Here is a 23,951-nt window from a genome sequence, read left to right as displayed (position 1 = left end):
GGCGCTCCGATTGGCTGAGGGCGCCGCCGCTCAGCGAGCCGCCCGCCTCAAAACACGCCCCAACGGCGCTTCCCTTCGTGGAGTGCTTTTATTGGTCGGCCGGGTTGCAGGAAGTGCGCAGCGATTGGCTATCTAAAGGGAGCGTTGAAATGTGGGTGGAGACCCAGTGGGTTTCTTGTCGCTGCGCGCTGCGGTGCTTAAAAGGGCAATGCCGGGGCGGGGGAGGGGGGAGGGTAGGAGAGCTGTGCAAGAAAGGAGCTAGTGCGGGCGCGTGGCCGGGCGGCCGGTGGCGCTGCCTAGGCCCGGCCGCAGCCCGCTCCCTCACACGGGGGCTGCCTGGCCTCAGCGCTGCAGGCCGAAGGGGTGATGGTGCAGCTGGCTCTGCCCGTGGCCGTGCCSGGGGAGCACTGCGCTGCGTCCCTGTGGGGAGGCCGTGGGCCGCTGCCTGTCCTGCCGCTCACGCTCCATAATGTTAAACGCTGCTTCCATCTTTATTTCCATTCTCTGTTTCTTTAACCCTGTAGTTTTAAAAGATTTTCTTCGTATTGATTAGAATTTTATATTTAAACAAAATACCTGGTAYTGCTCAGTTAGGTTTAAGAAAACCGCTAAACCTAACACGTGCTCCAACCTGTTCAAAACGTGCGGTACCCTTCAGTCATCCTGCCCCGTGGAGGCCTTGCATAATACCAGAAGTTTAAAGCAATGCTGTATTGCCAAAATTAACAATGTGTGTAAGTGAAATGCTTTGTAAATGGTGAACATCTACCGGTCTGAATGATTCCAGAAGCCTGGGGAAATGAGGAAGTCCTGCCCCAGTTGTTTGGGATAGGAAGGAAAGGCAGGAGGAGGGTAACTGGTTTGCATGGGACGCCYGAGGAACAGGCAGAACAAGGCTAAAATTGAGGAATCCCTGCCTCCTGCTCCCCTACGCATGACAGCGTAAGATGGGGGTGAGCAGGGGCCTAAGAGGAGGAAAGCCGACTCCTGTTGTCTGTCAGTAATACTGCTTTAAGGTATTTCCAAACTGTTCCAGATGAGCACAGTTAAATTGAAAGCTGTATCTCAATTTGCCACTTTAAAGCAGGCTCATGTATGGGCTGTGGACTGCAGCCCCTTCCAGCAGATACTAAGTATTCTGTAAGAATACCAAATTCAATATTGCTAAGAGGGGTGGGAAGGAGAAAAAAAGACAAGGGTTTCTTTTTTTTTCTTTTCTTTTTTTTTTTTTGGTAAACATAAATCTGTTTTGAGTCGACACAATGAGTCAGCAACATAAGTCTCCCCACAGAGAAATTTCCACCACRTTAGGACAAAGCAAGCAGAGGCCCAGTGTTTAGAAATAAGGCTCAGCATAAACTAAATCAGCAAATCTCTGTTTACACTGAAGTTTGGAATCAAACGCTCACGTTTTTCTAGAAAGCCACCAACCTGGCTCCTAAACCTCCCTGTAGGCTGATTTACACCCAGAAATTGAACAGAAGATGCGAGGAAGACAAGCAGAGAAGCAGCCACAAACAACATACAGCATGTGAGATACCTTAAATACGAACCTAAAAACACCACAGAGGGAATACTTTAAAGGGTAACAAAGAAGTATGATTTAGCAAGCTCCCTCCCTAATCTAGGAAAAATCCAATTTCCCCCCCCATACCCTTCAAGCCCCCCTTTTGAAACAGGTTATTCCTTCCCCAGAGCTACTGCGCTGTAACTCGCAGGATAACGCAATACGAGGCAATTGCTGGGATCAGCACGAGCACCAGGAAGTCGGGCATACCCCACAGGCCTGTCGCACRCGCCTCCCCCGTTCTCTCTCGCAGGCCACCCTCTCCCAAAAAAGACCACATTCCTTCCTTTTACAACCTGCTGAATCACGGGGCGGGCGGGCGGCCCTGCAACCCCGTTCCTGCCTGTTCTGCTTTGTCATGGGAGGGACAGGACAGCTGTGAGTTAAAAAATACGTAAGCTGCTARAAGTACATCCCCCCATTTTCGAGCGGTTTGAGCTTTGATAGAAGGAATACGCAATCAACACAAGACAGATAAATGACCGGAAAAAAAGAAAAAAAAAGAGAAAGGGAAGAGAAGAAGCATGCACAGAGATGTAAGTGCTTTGGCAGCTGAGAACATGGTATGTTTAGCGTAGTCTATGGAATGCCAGGGCGATGGAAAAAAGAGGGATGGCAGAGACCACACAGCAAACACGACATTGTCAAAGAAAACCATTTAGGTGCRTGCACGCTTGACCACAAGAGATTTGTCCAGATCCAGTGATAAACTCATGGGGAGCACGCTCATCTCTGATTTTGGAAGCAAATTCTGAGAGACATGAAACGGGCAGTGTGGCTAAGCCGGAAAGGCCTGACGTTTAGGGTTCCCATTCAGAATACGTCACATTCAGAAGTACAAGGCAATCCCCAGTTTATGAGTGAATGGTGGCTTTAAATGACTGCCCTGTAGGGGTGCTTTTCTTGCCCTGGCTGTTCCTTTGGTAGAGAAGCCCCTCCTGTTTTCAGCAGGTGCTTTCCACCCTTAATTCTCTCTAATGCACTGCCACACTGCTTGGGCTCTCCTTGTGTTTCAAGTATTAGTAGTAGATCTTTTCAGATCTCATTCTGCTCTGGAAAACTGGCAAGCAGTGAGTGGAAAATAAAGCAAGCCAGAAGTCGCAGGACATTAGTGACATTGCACTGACATACACGCAGATAACCAGCAGGAGAACGCTGACTTTTGCTCTTTCAAACTTTGAACTGCAGGAGGGAAGAGAAGCCTACATCTCTGTGCAGGGCAATGTCCATGCGCTTTCCATGGAAAACACATTTCTTTACAATGAGATCTCTGGAGAGAATCCCTTCCAAGAAAAGAGCAGGGTAAGATACACTGCCGTTATCAAAAGAGAGGGGCCCAAATGTCTAAACGAAAAAATGAAATCCTATCATTCTCAAAGATAATAACAGTGAATGTAAGAAATGTTATAAATTAATTGTGATAAGGGGAAGAGGTTAAGCAGCAACAGGGAGCAACAGCAAACCAGAGTCAGAGTACTAGCAGATGGATAGGAGGAGACAGGGAGACACAGCAAGGAAGTGGAAGAAGATACACAACCCATTGGATATCGTAAGGGCAGAAGAGGCTGGGAAAATGCCCTGTGAATAGGAACTTTACAGAAAACTTCTGGTACCCAGAAGCTCAGAAGTATCCAAGAAAAGACAAGAGATGCAACTTTGATCTTGACATAAGATAGGGAGATCCTGATGGTTTCCTTAGGTTGTATCACAGCTTTTACACCTCATACAGGCATTGCACCAGGTTGCTAGGCAGAGTTTGGTTCCAGCAGTGCCCCTTTCCACAGGCTGTTTCATGGACCAGACCTAGATTTGCTTGAGGATGTCCTTAGAATGTGCCAAGAACTGTGTCCTCCCTAACTTAACCCAACTTAACAGCATTTTTRTCTGACCATAGCTGCTACATGTGCAACAAGAGTTGAACTCCAGGTGTCTTCTGGCGACTTGAGAGCTGTGTTTGGTTGTTCCCTCCCTGGGGAAATGCAGCATACCCTTTGGATGCAAACATAGTGCTATACTGCAGCCAGGTAAAGCTACAGGCTGCCAGCAACGATCACAAACTATYGCCTTCGTGGCCTAAGTGCATCAGTGACTCTCAAACTTTGTATCACAAAGRACGACATGATCATTCCGCTGGGAGCCATGACCCAGAGAGGGACTGTGATTTGTATTAGGAGTTTGGCCCAATGATAGTGCTGTGGTGAGACAGAGTCTTTCCGCTTTAGCTCACTCGTTTCAGAGGAGCCAAGGCTGATGAGAGCTGTCCTCCGACAGCTGCTCAGTGGCTGTGGGGAAATGCACGGCACTCTCACTTCTAATTCCTCTGCAACTAGTGTTCATAGAGCAGCACAAAAATACCACAGGAACCAGTACCAACTTGCACTTGGCCAGCCAGGAGGTAATCTGGTTCAAGACTTGGTATTTTTATTTAGAGTTTTTCACTAAGGAAATTTTCAGTTATTTATTGAAAAATAAACATTTTCARTCCTCAGTGGTCAAGTTACCTAATGTCTTAACTTTTCACAGTCTGATTGGGCCTATTTATTGGAAATAAAATTTCAACTCAAATGTAGAAAATTACAGGGGAAAAGAAGCAGTTAAATGGATTTATTATTTAGGGGAGAGATGGACAGGAAAAATTCTCAACTGATTCGACCAAGGAATGAACRTAGGAAGCCTCTTCTGCTCCCTCCTGAGATGTGACAGCTCCAGATCAGTGCAAGGCCCTGTGGCCAGGATCACTAAGGGAACCCACCCACCCTCACCCACATCACCCCGTAGCCCCAGGGGATGGAAACTCCGCCAACTCGGCATGAGAAACCAGGCTTTTTGGAGCTGCATGCCCCCTGGGGTAACTGGCCTGCCTGTGGCACAGTATTGCCCTTGGCAGCTGGCCACCTCCCCTACCTTGTCACCTTCTTAAAAGAGAGGCAGAAATAGCGCTAGGGCAGTTGCATTCCTCACATGCCGTGCAAACAGCACAAGGCTCCCTCACACCGCTGGCCTGCCCTAATCCCGACTTGCAGAAGTCAATAAACAGAGATTTAACAGCACTTAACTCCTGTGCAGAGCCTCCACTCTCCCATTTGCAAGGGACCTGCTCCTGGAGCTGATGAGACTGGAGGAGACAACTGTTTTGGTCATTTTGGGGGGGCCTTTGTCCCTATCCGAACAACAAAGCCTCAACCTCTTATTTTAAGGAGAACAGAAACCCAGATGTGGGTAGTAGTCTGAACACAGGTGTCTGAACCTTTCTTCTTTTTTTCACGCTTGGCTTTTCACACTGTTTTCACTTAGCCCTCACATGTGGTTTCATACGGAGCCCGTTCTTTGTATTATCAGTTTTCCACCCTGCATCTTCCTCCTTCCTCTGTGCTTTCACTCACACGGCTGCTTAGTGGCTTGAGTCAGGCACACACTTCATTGGATTTCAGCTGGATTAGCAGGACTGTCCTTTTTAGGAGCAACACAGATGCAGGTAAGCTTAAACTGCTTGTGAAACTGAATCTCTAAAACCCAATTTCGTTGCTGATGAATATAGATTTGTGCTAAAATACTTCACTGTGAATGAGAAGGGCTGAGGTGGGACATACGTTTCATTTAGGTGTCCTTAGTATAGAACAGTATCTTCTGCAGCATGGCCCAAGTGGAAAACTGAATTGGCAACCACTTAAAATGCCATCGTTAACAAAAGTTGGCTGTTAGAGCTCTGTAGGTCAGTACTGTGGAGGATGGACTTGCTTCCAAGAAATAGCTCTCCCAGGGAAAAACTCTTCATAGAAATAGCTTGAGATGCCTGAGGTGGGAGAGAGAGACAGTGCACATAGGTAGGGAGTGAATACCTGGGGTATTCACTGACCTAACTGAGCCTGGCAAGAAGGTACCGTGCTCATGCACAAAAACTTTCTGTTCCAAGGAGTGTCCAGGAAATCTTCAGCAAATTTAAGCTGAAGAATCCAGGCTGGGATTCCTGCCATGTGTAGGTAGGACACCACTTATTATACCTGGGGAGGCTGTGATGCCTACAAGGTAAAGCATCTCTAATGCATTTGCCAACCTTTGGCTGCTTGTGCATCTGGGATTTTCAGTATCATCTCCGCTTTCCCCCTTTTGATGTTTTTATTTTCTCATCTTATATGGTTATTACCCAAAAAGGTAATAACCTTTTGTTTGTTTGTTTGTTATTATAACAAGATTCTCTTTGTAAGCTGCARTGTCCAGTGCTTTCGTTTTCCTTAAGGAAAGCGAAGAAGAGGAAGAATAAGATAAAAAAAAAAGAAAAAAAGGCACAGCACAATGGAGCGAAAGGCTTTCCTTCTCCGCATGTCTCTCCTGGGAAAGTGTCCTGCTGAAGGCCCAGCTGCTCAGATTTGCAGCTCCCCACTGCCTTCTAGTGGTAAAAATGCATCAAAATCTCCTTCCCAGCAGAGGCTTTTGCTCCCTTGCCAGCAGCCAGTGCTTGCGCTTGGCTGTGCAGTTTTGGGCCCGGTCTTGTGCCCTTCTTGGCGTCATCTGGCCCTCTCCTCCCTGCAGGAGGATTTCAATTTCTTATTGAACCTCCTGGTGTTTTCTGTAGAATATGGCTCCATCCTGTGCAGGAAGAGAAGATGGGGAATAGATAAATCTATAAAGTTTTGTTTTTTAAGGGTCCAATTCTCCCTTTGCCTCTAGGGATGAGACATGCCTCTGACATTTTTCTACCTTGTCAGGGCAGAGTGTCCATGCGGGAGCTGCTCACAGGTGCTCGCCACTTTTTGCAAACAGGACCATGTCTCTGGTGAGTAAAGTACAGATGCTTTGGAAGTTACTGCTTGCTATGGCTGCCCAGCATTAGCTGATTTGGAATGGGGAACAGATTTCCCTCCTTGGTTGCTGGGAGCAAAGCAGCCAGGGGTGAAGGCTTTATGGGATTTGCTGCTTTTTGTATTTGTGAGAGTAATCCCCTAGGAAAGGATTAGTTGCCGGGTCCCGAGGTGGTCCCTTAACTGCTTGTCCTCTGAAATCTAGAAGCAACATAGTCTTTCCTAATGACTTTTGTCTCAGTTGGAGCAGAGGGCTGCTAAGCCATGCTCCAGCTGGGAAAAGCAGCTATATCTGCATGAACACAGCAGCAGGACGGAGAGGAGGGCTGCAGTTAGCGCCTACTTCCAGCCCACTGCGTGGACTTGTATCCAGCAAAGCCAACATCAGCAGGTCTAACCTTGTGGTCTGCCTGAATTTTCTGTGGGAATTGTCTGCTTTTTCTTGCATCTTTCTGCAGCAGACAAAGCCAAGATGACATTACCATGCTGTATGCATTGCTCCATGATTTCAGTGATTACAGAGAAAGATTTCCTTTGGTTCACTAGCGCTCATGTCAGTTTGAGCCCTTAGTGCTGCAAGGTGTGTACTATGGGGAGGTATAATTCTTTCACGAGAATATCTATGCTACAGTACTTGGTCCAGGAGCTCCCTGGAGCCCAGGGTAAACACGAGACCCAGTCCTGGGATCTGCTATTGTCTTTATAGACATTTGAAAGCTCTTTCTGATGGATAGTATCTGGACCCTTCAAAGCAGAACAGCAGACCTGTTCTGCTTTGATCCTGTTAAGGATCAGGCAATATCCCTGTAAAGGCAGATGGCCCAGATGGAGAAGGCTGAGGCTGTCCGCATCACGGGCAAGTACCTGTGTCAGCCTAGAGGCCTACTTTGGAGCTGCTTGTGCACTGCAAAGTGGAGATGAGGTRGCTAATGATTGGTTTCTCCCTTTATTAATGCTGGACACCTCTATTCATCCTGACTCACATCCGGGGAATGGTACAGCCCTTCCTCTCGGTATATCTACAGAGTTCGTATCTTGCTGTTTGTTGGGGAGAATAAAGGAAATGATGCTTTACCGTTATTTCAGAAATCAAAGAACCTTTTTAAAGCAGATCTARACAAGAATATATGAACCAAAGAAGATGTAAATGCAAATCTGGAATCTACTAAATTTCCTTCCGGTTCGAGTAAGGAGGGTGATTAACATGATCCAAAGGGTGTGCTGTTTTTGCCATTCTTTGGCATTCTGAGGTTAGAATAACCCGTGTTTTTGGTGCAGCAGGCTGAGAAACTGGAAATTACTAAGAAAGCATAAACGTAACAAGGCTGTTTTAATAATGTTTCCAGGGAAAAGGGTGAGTCACAGATTTAAAAGCAGCACTGTAGCTATGTGTATGTGAAACAAACCCTGTAGTATTCTCTACAGATTTAAAAGACACAGAAGCTTTCTTATGTAGAAACCCCAATGGAGCATGGAGGTGGGGACTGATTTCAGAACTGGTTGGCTATTAAAAAAGCAAACAGAAATCGAGGGATGAGAAGCCTCCTTTGATATATAGGCTGATAGGAAAGTGAAAATAGCCTGCAATCAGTTACAGAAAATGTCTGCTTGGCAGAAGAGTGAAAGGAATGGTTAGGTTACACAAGGGAAACATTACAGCCTTTGCTCTCTTTTTCAAGTGAAATCTCTTAGAGTTAGATCTTATCACTCAAGGTTTGAATTAATCATGGGTGAGTATTGTAACTGAAAGAAATAGAACAAATTAGAACGGCAAGCTGCTACTCAGCTCAATGGAAACGTTAAAAAAATGAGGAAGAATGAAAAGACAGGTCTGAGTAAGATTGAATTAAAAATATCAGCTGTGCCTCAGGGAATGTTGCTGTTCTCAAACACAAATTCCAGAGTCCAAATTGTGGTGATTTATGCTCCTTTGGTTTAGTTTTCCATCAAGAAACAAGGCTAGCTCGGAGCTTGAATTCTTTCAGAGCATGTTAACCATGCCAAGATGAATAGGCTTGCAGCTGATCTGCCCCTCTTGTTTGCCTTCTTAGAAACTGTGGATTATAACAGTCCAGTGAAGTAGCACATAAGCTCACTATTTTTGTTTTGAAACATTATTCTATATGTTTCTCTGTTAGCCTCTCCATTTTTACAAGTAGGATTTTTACAGTATGTGGAACTTGAATCAGTCACTGAGTTAGTTTATAAAAACGTATCATTATCTTCCTTTGATATTTTGGGACATTTTAATATTTGATTTGTCYTGACAAAAGGTGTATTTTTACCTGTCCATCAGCTCAATGACAAGGGCTTTTCCTCTTATTGCTGCTGAACAATCTATATCCAAAGTAAAAGCAGGCTGAGCTGCAAGCTCTCCGTAATGCTAGATAGATTTTTGTTAGAGGTTGTTTTCTGATACCATTTTACAAGATAGCAAAGAGAATCAGATAGATCCTCCTCTCTTTCTCAATATGAAGATGTAAATGTGAGGCAAACAGCAAAATCTCATTAAATGAAAGTTGTTCCTAATTGTTCACTAATTGTTAGAAACTGATTACCAGACCAAGGTCTGCTTTACATATCTTCATGGATTTTTTGATTTTATATGCATATTTTAATACATATATATGTATATGTATTTATGTATGTGTATATATATATATGTATGATGTTAAAAAAGTATGTAGGGTTAAGAAAGGCTATATATGTGGTAAAGAAGTTTAGTAGTATAAAAATATTAAATAYTGAAAGAGTTGATCATGAGGCCTTTGGAAGGAATATAACTTATTATCACTGGCGAAGAAGTAAGTGTTCAGCAAGTAATAGCTGGCTGTGTTAATCTATTGTAAATATTGAATCTGGTAGAAATTATAGTGGAAGATTTTTCTGTCTGCTTTAACAATAACCTAAACACTGGTCTCCTGAAGAGTTCCTTTCCAATGGACTGAATTGTATCTTCCTGTATAACCACTTCCTTCTATGGCAGAAGTTAAGAATTATACAAACTGGTCATATCGTAGTAAAACTTCTCCCAAAAGAATGCAATTAAGGATAACTCTGTAAGGATTTTACTGACTGGTTGACAGCTGTACAGCTGTAGATTGAAAAGAAAACTGCTTGGAAATAGGAGCAGCATTGTCTGTTGGTGTGTCTTTATATGAAAGGTGAGACTGATCCTTAAAGCTAGCGTACAGTAAGCTCCTTTGGAGTTTGCATTCCGTTCTCTTGCCCATTTCCATTGCTACAGGTGAGTAGCTCAGAAGGAACCTACTTGTAGACAGCCCCAGGAGCTCTCTGGTTGCTTCACAACTCCTATCACTTTTGGTCTTGTCTGCACTGGAAATTTTGGCGGACAGGCCAACAGCTAACAGCAAGCAATTACTGGTTTGGTGATGTCAATGAATTAAAATCCTATTCGGTTGCCTATGCCCAGGCAATATCCTTGTAGTATTGTATCAGCAAATGATAAGCAGTCATATAGATAAGAACAATGTTAATTTTCTTCTTGTGGCATGTGGCTTAGTGAAAGTGTTTTGAAATAGCTCATGAGACACTATTGCTCTTCTTTGGCAGTTGTAGAAGTCTAAGCTTGAGTTTCTTTAAATCCTTTTCTACATTAATGTACTTTTTGTTTTTCATCTCTAGTGCTGTTATTCCTGTTGCCAAAAGCTTGGTTGTCGCACAGATACTGGAACTCTTTTGTTCACTTAAAGGGCAGGACAAATTATTCTTTGGTATTTGCAGAACTATAGCAACGGCCAAAAATTTAGGAAGGTTATTCTGCATGAGTAGACCAAGACAGTGAATAAAGTGAACAAGCTGTTACATGTAATCACTAAAACTTTAGAGTATAACACTAGTTTGGGATCTCTGTAGATACTAAACAGAAAGACTAGATTGCAGTGTAAAACAATGATGACCAGCTCTAACACCAGAGCTTTCAAATATGGAAGAGCAAGTTCCTGGAGTTGTGTGCTGTGCTTGTCTGCTTTGCCATGCCAGACCCCAGATCATACAGAAAAACAACTCTGATCATACATAAATAGAGGTGAATGCTATCTTTGCAGTGAGAAGCCTGGACAGCAGTAGGTATTGAGCAATAATTTTGGCGCTGAAAATTTTGGTAATGGAAGTGGCTGACATCAAGACATGCAAAATTATCATGCAGCATTACAATCCTGCACGACATGGAGGAGGTGGATGGATTCTAGAAAATGGGATTCCTCAAGTGTGATGGTATGGGCAGTGGGATCCATGTCCCAGTACTCTCCATCTTACTGATTGCTATCACACACGCAAATCAAAAAGAGCATATCTACATGTTTTGCAGACAATGTATTGAAGTGTGATGGCTTGTGAGGGATATGTATCAGCAAGGAAGCAAGATTTTCTCAAAACGTTTCCAGACTGGCATATTGACATTAACAGATGGGGAAGTAGCAACTGCAGTTCTTGGAATCCTGATCAAATCTGCCTTTTGTCTCCTTGGCTCGGGCAGTCAATGCACAGGCATTTGAGCAGAGAAAAAAATCATTTAACAGAGCTGAAGTTGCGAATGTCATGCAACATAACTCCACCAGCTATAGGACAGAGCAAGGTAACTCCTCAGTTTACTACACTCAACTGTGGTACTTCTGAGGGTGCAGTGATTGGTGGTCTCAAGGAAGGAGCTGACTTGGAATGGCTGATAGCTTCCAATGACAGCATATTGCTGGATGCTTTCCGGTTCTGCCATTCCGCTACCTGTCCAAATCCCTAGCATGCTGGTGAAAGTCTGCCTAAAATGTATGGGCAAACATTGAATGCACAGAGGTCTGTGAAACCATATCAGAAAACTAGAAGCAGTGGAGGACTACTTGTGATAAGATCTACAAGAAATCCTCAAACTACTGCATGTTATTTCTCCCCTTTTCTCTAGCAGAACTCCAGGGTACAGACAGTGCAGTTGTAATCAGGAGCTTGAATAGCTGCCCAAAGTCATTTGGTGAATCGTCTTCTTGTCAGAGCATTTATAGATGCCATCCATCACATCTCTAGGTTGTGAGAAGGCAGATGGCCTTGCACTGTCACATCACTTGAACTGCTATTTCAGCCTCCCTGTGGTTAAAAGCAGGAGTGTGCGGGCAAGCTTGGTATTTAGCAGTGCTTCTTACTGTTCTATTCTTTTACACAACTGCATCATGCAACCATTTCACACCCTAAAAATAAGCCCAGCTGTTTCTAAAGCAGTTCCTTTGGCCCAGGGTATGATTGGTCACTACTCTGCCTGCCAACCAGCTGTTTCTCACCTTTTGCAAAAGCTGTCTCTTCGTGATGAGCTCATTAGTTGCTTCTCAGAGGTCTTCCTTGCCTGTAGGAAGAGCAAAATTTTCTAGCTTACAGCCCCCCTGAAGTCCTGGATCCCTGGGACACAAGACTCTACTTGCCAGGTCCTGGTCATGCACTGGCTTCTGTGAGCCAACACTGCTGGGGGCTGGAGAAGCCACAGTCGCTCAGAAACTGTGCTCGCTGCCCAASGCCGGTGCTGGAAGGAAGAATGATGCCAATATTTGCACCCAATGCAAATGGCATCTTGGGTGTGTGKGGGGGGTTTCCAGCCCCTTGAAAGGCCCTTCAGGAATAGCATCAGACTCACTTTGCAGGCCAGGAGCACAGACAGAAAGGAAAAGGCTCCAGAACAAGCCTAGGCTTCTGGAATCTTAAATGGTGCCCTCAACTTGAGACACTTGGGGTAGGAGTTGTTTCCCCTTACTGCTAGAGAGCAAAGCCAAGTCAGCTGTCTGGGCTCAGCTGTTTTGACAGCAGGGTGGAGGAGTCACACTCGTGTGGTGCTGCTCCCCGAGGACAGTCCTTGGAGCGGGGACATGCGGCTAACCGTGGCCAGCCGGCTCTCTGCCAGGCCTGTCGAGTACACCCAGGCCAGCTCGACCTTGGCCGGGCTCAGACCAAGTGCTCAGAAACAAAGGCAACGAGGAGGAATAACCAGTAAACAGAAACTCATCTGCTCCTGAGCTCGCCCTCTCGCCTGCGTGATGCTTGACTGCTGCCTGCTTCCTGACCATACGCCAGGAGATTTGGAGACCAGCTCTGTTTAAGTTCTCCCTTGGAAGCAGAAGGGACAATGCCCTGTTCAAGTTTCTCTGGGCTTGGCTGTTTACATAACCCAGGCAGCCCCTCTGCACTGCTTGCTCGGCGTTAACAACCCTTCGTAAGGAAAAAGCCAAACATTGGTACCCTTGCTAGCATCCCCTGCCTGGGGCCAGGCTTGCCGCAGGCTCCGCGCCCTCCCCACCACCCCAACCCTTGGGCACGTTGCTCATGGCGTCTTCCAGGCCCGAGAGCAGCGCAGTTCAAAGGACAGCAGGCCAAATAATTTCCTGCTSTCCTCTGCAGTATCTTCCTTTGGTTCCCTCAAAGGCTGTATTTCAAAACCCTCAGTGCTACTGACATCAATGTAGCTTTACAAAACATCTGTCTCCTAACGCGTCTGGATGTGCAACTCCAAGCATCTTCTTCGCTCAGTGCAGGCTCATCGTGGTGKTCATGGTGGGAGCTCCTCCACGCCGGCGGCTGGAAAGGCTGCGGCGAGGACTGACGGCGAGGGCTCGAGCTCAAATGCAGCTCCCRCCCGGAAGGGAGCCCCCAGGGTGGGTTTTGCAGCTCTTCCCTGCACCGCTCTTTTCCCAGCAGCGCGATCCTGGGATCAGAGCTGGCAGCCCAGCCCTGGCGCGGCAAGAGGCCACCGGCAGCCCCCATCTGCACAGCGCTCCTCCTCCTGCGCATCTCACCGTAAAGTACCTCTTCTTCTCCCTCCCTGAAACCTCTCCTCTGATCCCCCCAGGAGAGGATTTTGGCATGAAAAGTTGCCGCAATGCTGTCGCGACAACTGCCCTCCCGACTGCCGCGGCTCTGTGGTTACGGCACCTCCCGCGCTCAGGCGAATTCCCCCTGCGGGCAGCCCAAGGGCTCCTCTGCTCACAGCGGACCTGGCATGAACACCAAACTCCTTTCTAAAAAACATCTTTTCCAAGCTGCCCTCACTCAGCCCCAACTGACCTCCTGCCGGATCTCATAACATGAAGGATGGCCGGTATCCGGCTTTCTGGCCCCGGCGAGATAAAGCACCGAAACAGCCTTATTTCACCACCCCTCTCATTCCGGGAAGGGGACGCTGCACTCCATCGCCTTTGATGTGTTCTGATGTGGCCCGTAGCTTTGTAATTTCTGTCTGTGTCATTAGAGGATAATGCTAAGTGTGTGTTAACATAAGAGCTGCTAAAGATGTTTGAAAGGCCTGTTTGTCCCTCAGTACGGGAAATCRTCTCCTTCCTGCCCTGTGCACGTCTCACTCCAGGGGCTCAGCCCTGTTCTAGCTAGTCTGAAGTGCAGTTGCCCTTTTGGTGTTGTTTTTTTTCTTTTATTTGCTATTTCTGACATTTTTTGCTGAAAAGGGAAAAGGAAAATCAGCAAAACACCTGGACAGAACTGGCTCCATGTAACAGTATTATGAGACAAGGCAGGCCAACGAGAAGGTTTAAATTTCTCTGTTTTAATATTCTTAACAGATGTTAGCCRTAAAAGAATGTTGTTATTCATTTACACGTGTGAGTGCCTTTTGATGATGAATTGATGGGAGCATTCTGGCATTGCTTTTATATTGACATCCCSACTAGCCAGATTTAGTCTGTATACAGATAAAGGAAACCAAACTCCTTTAGAAGGAAGGCTTACAAAATTTCCCCAAGTTATCCCTAAATAGGATACTCATCTCTATAATTTTCCAAAGCCTTGGCCTTCTCTGAAAGTTTTTCCCATTTTATCTTTAAAACGAAACTTCCCGCCATCACTGGAGAAGCACTTCATGTTTCAATGAGATGAAAAAGAGCATCAGTGGGAATGACTGACCGTGGTCTTGTTTCATGCAGTGGCAACATTCAAGCAGAGGGTGAAAGCAGCTCATGAAAGATTGTTTTGGCCCTTAACAAWTTTTCTATGAATAATCATTTGGGAACATAGCTTATTTATGTGACCTCTTTGATATGCCACAGATTAGGCAATCTCAGGAATATCTGTTTTACGTCAGCCTAGATCAACAGGCTAACACRCATCTCCAATATATACTGGGTTTCTATACCAAGTGATACTACACATGATGTCTTTCTCAGCCTGGATGTTGCTGACAAAACCAACCATCTGCTATTTTACTTTCTGAAAGGAAGATCTGTGTAGACTAGGGACACAGCCTGTGGTAACTCTTCTCATGCAAAATTTTTAAGGCTATGCCAAGCATAGAGAAGCCAGGGCTCATGCCAGAGCCACAGCGCCCAAGAGGCCTGAGCCAGCTCACACCTTCCTGGGAGTGCAGTGGGAGCAGCAGAGCCAAAATTGCCTACAACTGTCCCCATTTCCTAGGAATGGCCAAACACAGCCGGCTTCATGGTGATAATGGATGAAATCATGGAGAGCTCTCTTCTTGCTATGTTTTTAGCCTCTGTCCTTTCCCTTCCAGCTGCAAAATCCACAAATTCCAAGAACAACCATTGGGCTGAGTTATAAGAAAGTCCAGCTGGGAAGGAAACAGTGGCAGGGTTTTGCATCTTCACTGCCCCTACCTAAAGGAACTGTTGCCCAGGCTGAGGTGCTGTGGGATGTGCCCTTTTTAATTCTTTTGAACTGAAAGAAAAACAACCTTTTCTCCTATGTGACTTTTAATTCCTTTGAATTGAAAATTATTCTTTTTTTTTCTTTTTTTTTAATGTGGCTTTTAGAAAAAACGCTAACTGTTCCCAGCTGCGGTTCCACTATCACAGCTTTGAATGTACTCACTGGCTGCAAAAGGATTCGAAGGGAAAGGAGGCRCAAGTGCTAACTGTGAAAAGATTAGAAAATATTTGTCTGTTTTTATAATACGTTTGGAAGGACAAGGAGCCTCCCTGCTTCCCAGCTGAAGGGTAAGCTGCTGCAATGCAAAATGTTTCCTCTTCCACTAATAAAGTCCAGCCCATAACGTCGCTTGACTCCGGGCTGCTGCCGCCTTTTCCTTCCCCTCTGCTGCCCGTAGGCACTGTATACCGTGCAGCTGCTCACAGCTCCCCCRGTTGTGAGCTCATTTTTCTTGTGAAGATCATTTTTAATCCGGATTAGTGTTGCAACCCTGCTCACGCTGCAGCCCTACCGGTCGCGATTAGGAGGCATAACGGACAAAAGGTTGCAGGAAGAGGAGGTGGCAGAGTGATGCTAGCAGCAGGCCATAGAGAGAAATACCTCCAGCGGTGTCTCTGGAAGGGGCGATGGTTTTGCAATGCGCTTATTCTGGTGTCACGGTGTCACGGCAGACGGCTGACAGCAGCAGTGATGCCTTGTTCCCCTGTGCCCCGGCCCAGCCGYACCTTCCTGCCCCTTCGCTGCGCAGAGCTGCAGGGCACACGTTCGGCTCAGCGAGCCAGCTGCAGAAGAACCATACTCTTCTCGTCACCTGGTTAGTTTTCTGGCAGACCAACACCTTGAGCCGAGTCACCATGTGGTCGTGTAGTCACCTGGGCAGCTGTAAACGGAGGGCAGGAAGGTGGCAGAGGCCGGAGAGGCGAGGGGACCGTGTCCTCCAGCCGGAGCCYGCTGCCGATGCCTCGATGGACCCTGCGGGGCTGCCGACAGCTGGTGGACGTCATCCACCAGTCACTGTCAGCAAGCGCGTTCAGTGCTGGRGAAGGAAGGGGCTTGTACCCACCCCTTGCAAACGCGCAGTGAGAAGGGAAAATACCTGCAGTTCTAATGGTGGCAGGCGGGGACGAGGAAACCTTGTGCCCTCCAAGAGGTAGAGACAGCCTGAAAAACTAGGCTCATGGGGGAGGGATGAGGAGAAAAGAATGTGATATCTGTGTTTATTTGTTCAGGTTTCTACTTAGCCTTGTTATATTTCGACTGGACTGGATGATACGAGAAATGTCCTGTGCTTAAGGATGCCTTGGGAAGCGGGAGCGCCCTGCGTGAGCCTTCACAGCTCCTCCTGGCCAGGCTTTCCTTGCACACATTGGATGCTTTCGACTCACGTTGTGCTGTGCTGTAGTCTGAGGTGTAAGCACGGCTCTTTTTTGCTCAGTTGTTTTGCCCTATATATACAAACTTTGTTTTTGCTAGCAGGCTCTAGTCATACAAGGAGCTGAAGGAAAAACAAACTTTGTTGAGCACTGGGAGACCTCTGCCCTTGTAACGCTGACACAGGAAAGTCCTTCGGTTCTTTGACAGTCAAGCTGGAGAACACAAAACACAGTGTTTCTCGTATTTCTAAGCAGTTGCTGAAATGAAAAAGGATCAGTTCTGATATGAAACTATTAATGTTACATGCGATGCTTGAAAAATGGTGGCATCTGTGTTTGGTATTTGGAGAAATACCAAGCYGGGACATTGTTAGAGCCTCTTTGATTGTCTTTGTCCCTTGTAGGGAGGCAAAAAGTGAACTAGCTTCTTGTTTCCTAGAAAGTCTATCAAAAACATCAAATCTACCGTATAATTTCTGGAAACTGTTTGAGTCTGGTATTGTTTTCTCTGCTGAAGGAATTTAAGGATCTCTTTGTCTTAACCTGCTTTTATTTTCCCCTGGGCTGAAGAGAAAATTCTTTGGATGAATGGAGAGGAAGGAAACCAAGCAGGGAGTGTGACCACTCGGAGCGGGCCGGTTTTGCGCTGTTAGACGGATGTTAACATGGTAGGTTACTCCCGGCATTCATGCGTGAAAGCACCATTGTCTTTCTGCTGAATCCTGATGAATTCTGCAGGTTTTACCTGCGCAAAAATCTCGCTGCTGTTTGCTATGAGARTTATTTTGGCTGAGGATTGATCAGMGGACTCAAATGCATAGTTCCTAACCTTTCTGGTAGGAGCACTGCCTCTGAAACCCTCTCAGTGTCTTTGACCGTCGTTCTGCAGCACTCATCCCTAAAAGCATTCCCTAAAGCAGAACGGTGCAAGACAGAGCTCTTGCTTCTATGCTTTTTTCTGTCCTATCTTCCAGTTGCAGTGGCATTTTCATTTGGGAGCTTTCATTGCTGCAGTTTCTGTGTGATGGCAGTAAGTCTTGCACGGTGCCCATGCCACACGTCTTGGTGCCGAGTGACATTCAGCGAAACGCAGTGATCCCTGACACWCGGGCAGTTTGTAACACCCGTGTGCAGAACAGCCCAAGTGGGGCTGCACTTTCCCACACAGCATCAGCAAGAAAGATGTGCCGTGGAGCTTACTAGGAGTGTTTTTAAACCAGATACYGCAGCGGGAGTGACTCCTGGGCTGTTAAGATTTGTTCCCCCACATGGCAGCTAGTTCCCTTCTCTTATCTCTCAYGTTAGTTCTCTACAGGCTTTCCGATTTCCTCACAACACATTCCTGGAAAAGAGAGGGTGGGAACAGAAATACTACATAAACCCTCTCTCTGTCACTTCACATTGCCATTGTGCCTAGAGWAACAGGCAAGCCAGAACCCTTCTGGTTTTACACACTGCATACAAATCTTTCCTGTTCGATTAGAGCAAACCTTTGCTGCCAGGAAATCAGGCTTTCTGGGGTGTGGAAGAGGCAATATGCTGGATCAGATTCATCTGCTGGCTGCTGTCACAATTCTGGGAGTCCTGGAGCAAGGTAGGACCATCCTATGCACATGCCCTAGCACTGGCTRGGTCAAGCTACCATGTGTCCACTGGCTGCATTTCATTTCTGCTGTTGCTCTGCTACCACYCTGCTTTTCAGACAGTGGCCTGATAATTAATCTGCTTTTTGAAATTCAACAAAATGAGTCTTTAGACCAGTCTCAGAGATWTCTTTCCTCTGAACTGACATCCTTTCTCAGTTTAGAAATTTCTTGGTAGATCTCTTCTGAAAATGTAGTATTTCATTGCTGGATAAGCAGGCTCACAGTGGTTCCCAAGGTTCATGTAGACTTTAGAATAAAAAGAGCACTGCAGCTCTGGAAGGGGGAGCAGCAGGATGGAGTAGGTCTCAAGGAATAGCTCTCAACCATGGTTCCACATTGCATGGCTGTGTAACTCATATCTGGGTGGCTTCTCTGAGCCATCAGTTCCCTACTCAGATATCAGGATTTAGAAGAGAAAAAAAAATAAGATTTTTAAAAAGCTAAAACTGTCAGCAAAGAAATGCATCTAAATTGTATAACAATTTCTATTGATAATAGCCAGCCTGTTAATTATGTAACCAGAAACCAGATATCTGCTGATTATACATGACTGCACTGTCCTTGCTTGACTGTCATTGGGTCATTCCTTTCCTGTGTCTGAAACTTCGCTGGCATATTTACCCAGCTTTCTCTGCTACATAGGGGTACAAAGTTAAGAGGGGGCTGCATTATCTGCCTCTGTCCCTCACAGGCTTCTGGTCCCACCAGGCCCTGCCAGATGACTGACTCGTGTCTTTTTTTCTCTCTCTCTCACTGCAGCCTACTTCTTCCTCCAGGTGATCTATGCTAGGCGGATGTTTGGCATTTCTCCTCCAAAGATCTCAGGCCCACCTGAATTTGAAAGGATCTTTCGAGCACAGTRAGAAACTTCTCTTATGTTTTTTAGACCTCATGTGCAATTTCTGCATGGCCATTCATTTCTGGTTGGAGTAATTCAGCAGTTACCCACTTCCCTCAGGGTTATATTAATGAATGTAAGAATCAGCATTGGAACTGTGTTGGCTCATGAGTCCTAAAGACACTGGCCATTGCTGATAGAAACCACACCAATCTTTGCTGTGGAGAGAAGGGCTGCGAATGATAGAGTTATTGGTACCTGAGTCATAGGATTTAGGCAAGTGCTGTCAAAGCCTCAGGCAGTTTCAGGACTGCTCTCACCTCCACTCACAGGTATGTACAAGCTCCCAGAGAGCTCTCAGCTGGGGCAGGGAGGGGATTGCCGGAATCCAGCATCCCTGTGGCAACTTCTGTGCCATGGATGCAGCTGCAGAGCAGGGCAGAGAGGAAGGAAGTTTCCACTTTTGCTTTAGCTGAGCAGCACAAAAAGAAGAGGGGATGAGGATCAGGATCTGACCAGCCATCACCTCCTCTGCTCCTTTGTCAGCCTAGGCACTTTCAACTTGATCTCACGTCCATTGCCTTTGCCTTTGGGTAAACAGGCACAGMTGTACAGACAGTCCTGCCAGCTAAGGGCTCCTTCGCACTCCTGCGTGAAGCCCAAGCTGCTATGGCCTTATCTGTATAAACTGCACCTTCTTCTGATTGTGTACATGGGCTGGTGGGGAGGACCTTGACACTGAGACCTCATCTCTGGGCCTCAGGCTGCTCTGAGTCCCTCATGACAGGACCTACTCCTCTAGCACCTGGAGCTTTGGGTCCCTGCTATCTCTCCAGCACTTCATCTCTGGCAGTTTGCTTGAGACTTCATGGCTCGTACTGTTGGGTTTAAGCTGCAAAAAGAAAGAAAGATCTCCTTTTCCCTTGTTTATGACCTTCCTCTTTCCTACCAGGGTGAATTCCTCTGAGTATTTTCCCATTTTCCTGGCACTCCTGTGGCAGGCTGGCCTCTTCTTCCATCAAGGTGAGAATAGCCCGTTACCTGGTTTGACGCTGGATCTGTTCCCCTTAGCATGTCAGCAGCGTTGGCACGGTCCTCAGGACCTGCTCACCTTCTGAACAATGAACTAGGTGGTAATTCTGTCTCTAATGGGACCGTAGAGCATGAGGACACAAAGCCTCTCCCACTCCACTCTTGGGCCACCTACTTGGCTTATAGTAGCTCTAAAAAGCCTTTGGATTCGGTCACTGTCATTTCTCGTCTCAGTTGCAGGTCTGGCCGCAGCCTTGGGTCTGCTCTATCTCTGCTCTCGCTACTGCTACTTTATGGGATATAGAGCGTCGTCTTCAGAAAGGTAAAGACCTGCCTGATAAGCAGTAGCCCCTGGAGTTTCTAATTTGGGAACATTGTGTGCATTAGGAAGGGGGGCTCAGGACTCCCTCTGCCTGTTCAGGCTGCTTCAGAGCCCCAGAATGAATCAGCCCTGCCAGAGCTCTCCCTGAAGMGTAATAAGAGCTTGGCACACGACAGGGGCCTGAGAGACAGATACAGGGCAAAAGAAGAGCTGCTCCTAGCCCATGCAGATGTGTGCACTCCCTTCAGGCAGGAGCAGGGTGCGGGACCCCGTGCAGGGGACATGGGACAGTCAGGGGCTGCCGTTGCACGCAGCCTTCTCCCGGCTCTCCGGGGAGGACAGTGCTGTTCTTGTGCGGGAGCAGCGGCGTTCRGTCTCAGCACGCTTTCTCTCTCCTGCCAGGCTTGCCCCCATATATTTTGGCACCGGAGTTCTCTGGGTCCTCGTTGCAGTGGCAGCTGTGGGCCTCTCGCACTTTTTCCTCGCTCACTATGTGGGGCTGAACATCCTGCGGCTGCTCACCGCGTGACACGTGCCTCGGCTCTTGGAGGTGTCCGCTCCATCGAGTCCTGCTCCCCCTGGCCTCACGGTAACAGGCTGGCTGCACCTGGTATTGCCCCCAGTGACAAATGCACCCTTGCCGGAGTTTTCATAAGCTCCTTCCCTGCTGCTCAGCACTGGCAAGAAGCACTGAGATACTTGGGAGRTATTTTTCCCCCACAGCACTATTTATGCCAAGTGCTCCATGTCTGAGCAACACCTAAGCCAGGCATTTGTCTGAAACCACCTGTGGGCTGGAGCGTAACAAGAGAGATGAGGGATGAACGGGGTGGCCACAAACATATTAACGGCTGTGCTGTGCGAAGCACCTGCCTGCAAATCAACAGCACCAAAGAGAGTTTGTTAATGCCGCTGTAATGGTTGTTAATACTGCCCACGGATGATACTGTAAATCAGACTGAGCAAACCTGTAACCACTACTGCATATATAATTTTGAATATTCCTGAGCCACAGCATGTATGACACCTACTGCCAATAAAAGGCACTAAGCTTGCTGTGCTGTTTTTCTCCTTGTGCATCCACATCTAGCACAGAATGAAAACTTGCCTATGGGCTTGGAGCACCAGKCTGCTGCCTCGGTTTCCCTGATGCACAGTGCGATGCAAACTGTGAGCATATGTCCTGTGGGAGAAGTGTTCAGAGCACTAGTAGCAAGAAGATAATTTTGRGAGGTGCTGAGCTCTGGGATTCAGGGCTGATTTCCTCCGGAGCAGTGGCACTTCGCACCGAACGGTCACTCCRGCTGGCGGTGGAGGGGGGGTGTCAGGTGCTTAGACCTCCCTCTAATTTAGCCCCTCTGCGACCAGAAGGGACGGATTTTCAGAGGAGCTCAGCATTCAAAATGCTGATCCTTTTGGCCATCAGTCCTCTCACATTTGCAACATAGCCTAGAAAACACCAGAACTGCCCTGTGTTATATCCCCCGAGGGACTTCACATCGCGTCCAGGAGCAAAAACAACTGCATTAATGTGCTGACAATTTAACCATGATCTAAAGCCTGCCTTCCTCTCCTCCCTTCTCTACTATCTTATCTTAGGTGGTAAGAACAAAAGGAGGGGTTTTTTGGAAGTGATTAATTTTTCACATTGTTTTCATTTCCTTCCCCGCATTTTAATTGCCCGGCGCAGCAAAGCCCCCCGGCCCGCTTCCCTTTCTGGCTCTCCTGCTTTGCACTGGTGTTGCCAAGTAAGTTGGCAAATGTTGCAGGGGAAGGCTTAAATCCAAACAAAAATAACTGTACAGCACTCATCTGTCTGAAGTTTTCAGCACAGTGGGGCCCCATCTTCACAGGAGTCCCCAGATGTCACAGCAATATAAACAGCAACATAACTCCTTCTAGCAACTTTGGTAAAACACTGAGTAGTGTTTAACCCTGGCTGTGCCTGGGGTTAATACGTCCCTCCATCTCCTAAAGTTCATTCCTAGTCCTTGCATTTTTTTTCACCAGCATAAGCAATCACCTCCCAGAGAGTCAAAGCAGAGCGACCAGCCCCAGCTGCCAGCGCAGGTCCCGATTCCTTGTCAAATGGCTGCTGTCTCGGGCTGGCGTGGGACCGCTTACCGGCTCTGTGGACCCAGCCTCCGTCTTCTACCCTGCAACGGGTTTCCTAACCCCGCATCCCAGCCCGCAGACGCTACCCACCTGAGGCCTGCCGGCTCCGCGCGAGCGAAGGGGCTGCAGAATGACTCAGAGACAGGACGTTAATGATTCAGCAGCRTGGCTGTAGCGAGCCGGCTGCTCGCCCTGGATACACGGCAGACCATTAAAAATCCTAGCRCGCAGCAGCCAGGCTCCGGCCCCGGCTGCCCAGGGCTGCTAGCTCTCCCACCGGGCACATGGTCCCCTGCGAATGGTTGTCGGTGGCGGGGTCGGGCACCTCTGGCAGAAGGAGAGCTCCTCCCCTCTGCCCGGGGATGCTGTCATTACTCTCCTGCTTCAGGACTGCAATCAATCAAAATCGCATTGTGTTGGGCCATGATTCAACGACACAGTAAACGGTTCCAGGTTTTACCCAATTAAAAACGCTGCAGCCTTCACTGGTGTGAAGCACCGGTGCTGTATCGACATGCTCTGCCTGCCTTATATCTGTTCCAAAAACACCGAAGAGTCAATTTTACATTGGCAGCTAGATGGGATATTGCGTGTCTGCACCACCCCAAGGGCTTGCAGATGGAGGCCATCATTGAGCTGGTGACAGACCTCTCTGGGGGCTCCAGTCTAACAGAAATGCAATTGCCCATCTGAAATCATGATGCAAAACTCCCACCTGCACCAGGTCCTTGCGAGTGCTGCATTGGCCAAAAGGCTTGGTGCCACCGGTGGGGACATCTCTGCCCCTCGTCCTCAACCTCCCTGCTCTCCACCACGGCCAAGGGGTCCCATCCTGCTCTTGTGTGGGCTGCTGGCTCCTGCTAAGCCCGTTCAGCACACTAAGCCAGCATTCCTGCTTTTCTTCTCCTTTCCCTGGGTTAGCTCTTGTCTGGTTTGGTGACTACACTGGCTCAGCAAAGGGCCAGGCAAGAGAAACAGTAGGACTATGCGAGTGAAAGACTGTTGTACTGGCAGCACGTGCTCCGGGGGCAGAGCTGTGAGACTGCGAACTGCTGTATCCACAGCTTAAGGATGGTAAAGGGACGTGCTGAGAAAGTCAAGGCCTTGCCTAAACATGCTGCTCTGCTCGCACACACCCTGGCAGCTCCTCTTCAATTGCAAATTAAAGCAATTTTAGCTTGCAATTCCCGGTCTGCAAGCCCTCCCTTTGCTCTGAGCTGGATGAATTTACAGTCAGTCATTTGCATTGAATGGCAGCTGTATGCAAGGCTTTTCCCTTTGTAATTCTCCGTAACAGCACAGTCTGTGTGGGGGAGGCAGGAGCAGGGCAAGCGGGGAAGGGTCTGAGCCCGGAGCGCCTGCCCCAGTGGCCTGGCCTCCGCCGGAGTGGGAGCGGAGCGGGGCAAAGGGGCCCCAGGCCCTGCTGCCGCCGGGGCGAGGAAGCGGAGGAGGCGCCGGGCCAGGGCAGCCGGCAGCGAGCGTCTCGCGAGATGGCGCTGCTACAGCGCGGGCTGCGCACAGCACCCAGGCCCGGGGCCGCGGGCCCCGCGAAGGCCTCGGCCCTCGGGGCGCAGGGGGAGACCGGCCCGCGGCAC

The 23,951-nt window shown here is 47.8% G+C and overlaps 1 protein-coding gene across 6 annotated transcripts; it reads left to right on the top strand.

The window, feature by feature from the left end:
* Positions 1-6,001: 6,001 nt before the first annotated feature.
* On the top strand, positions 6,002-21,297 carry LTC4S (leukotriene C4 synthase). 6 transcript variants are annotated; one of them, XM_085312889.1, is made up of 6 exons: positions 6,002-6,341; positions 16,974-17,071; positions 18,809-18,908; positions 19,840-19,910; positions 20,154-20,241; positions 20,644-21,297. In XM_085312889.1, the coding sequence occupies exons 3-6, from the start codon at positions 18,844-18,846 to the stop codon at positions 20,768-20,770; spliced, it is 351 nt and encodes a 116-aa protein (XP_085169015.1). In that variant the 5' UTR covers positions 6,002-6,341; positions 16,974-17,071; positions 18,809-18,843; the 3' UTR covers positions 20,771-21,297. The 6 variants fall into 6 exon arrangements, with proteins under 6 accessions (XP_085169015.1, XP_085169010.1, XP_085169009.1 ...); XM_085312888.1 differs by lacking the exon at positions 6,002-6,341 and adding an exon at positions 16,237-16,440; XM_085312884.1 differs by lacking the exons at positions 6,002-6,341; positions 16,974-17,071 and adding an exon at positions 16,234-16,440 and having other exon boundaries at positions 20,160-20,241.
* The last annotated feature ends 2,654 nt before the right edge of the window (positions 21,298-23,951 follow it).

Source organism: Rhea americana, unplaced genomic scaffold (genome assembly GCF_003343005.1).
Source record: "Rhea americana isolate MKP2758 unplaced genomic scaffold, rheAme1 scaffold_37, whole genome shotgun sequence".
In the NCBI taxonomy this organism is placed as follows: domain Eukaryota; kingdom Metazoa; phylum Chordata; class Aves; order Rheiformes; family Rheidae; genus Rhea; species Rhea americana.
This window is presented reverse-complemented; position numbering and strand designations above follow the sequence as displayed.

What these genes read in the sequence shown, in the direction of transcription:
- LTC4S (XM_085312883.1), top strand. Translation starts at nt 16,326, where the DNA reads ATGCCTTGGGAAGCGGGAGCGCCCTGCGTGAGCCTTCACAGCTCCTCC. An exon ending in GCTGTGCTGTAGTCTGAGGT is followed by an intron (nt 16,441 to 18,808) that starts GTAAGCACGGCT and finishes CTCTCACTGCAG; the next exon opens with CCTACTTCTTCCTCCAGGTG. An exon ending in AGAGCGTCGTCTTCAGAAAG is followed by an intron (nt 20,242 to 20,643) that starts GTAAAGACCTGC and finishes CTCTCCTGCCAG; the next exon opens with GCTTGCCCCCATATATTTTG.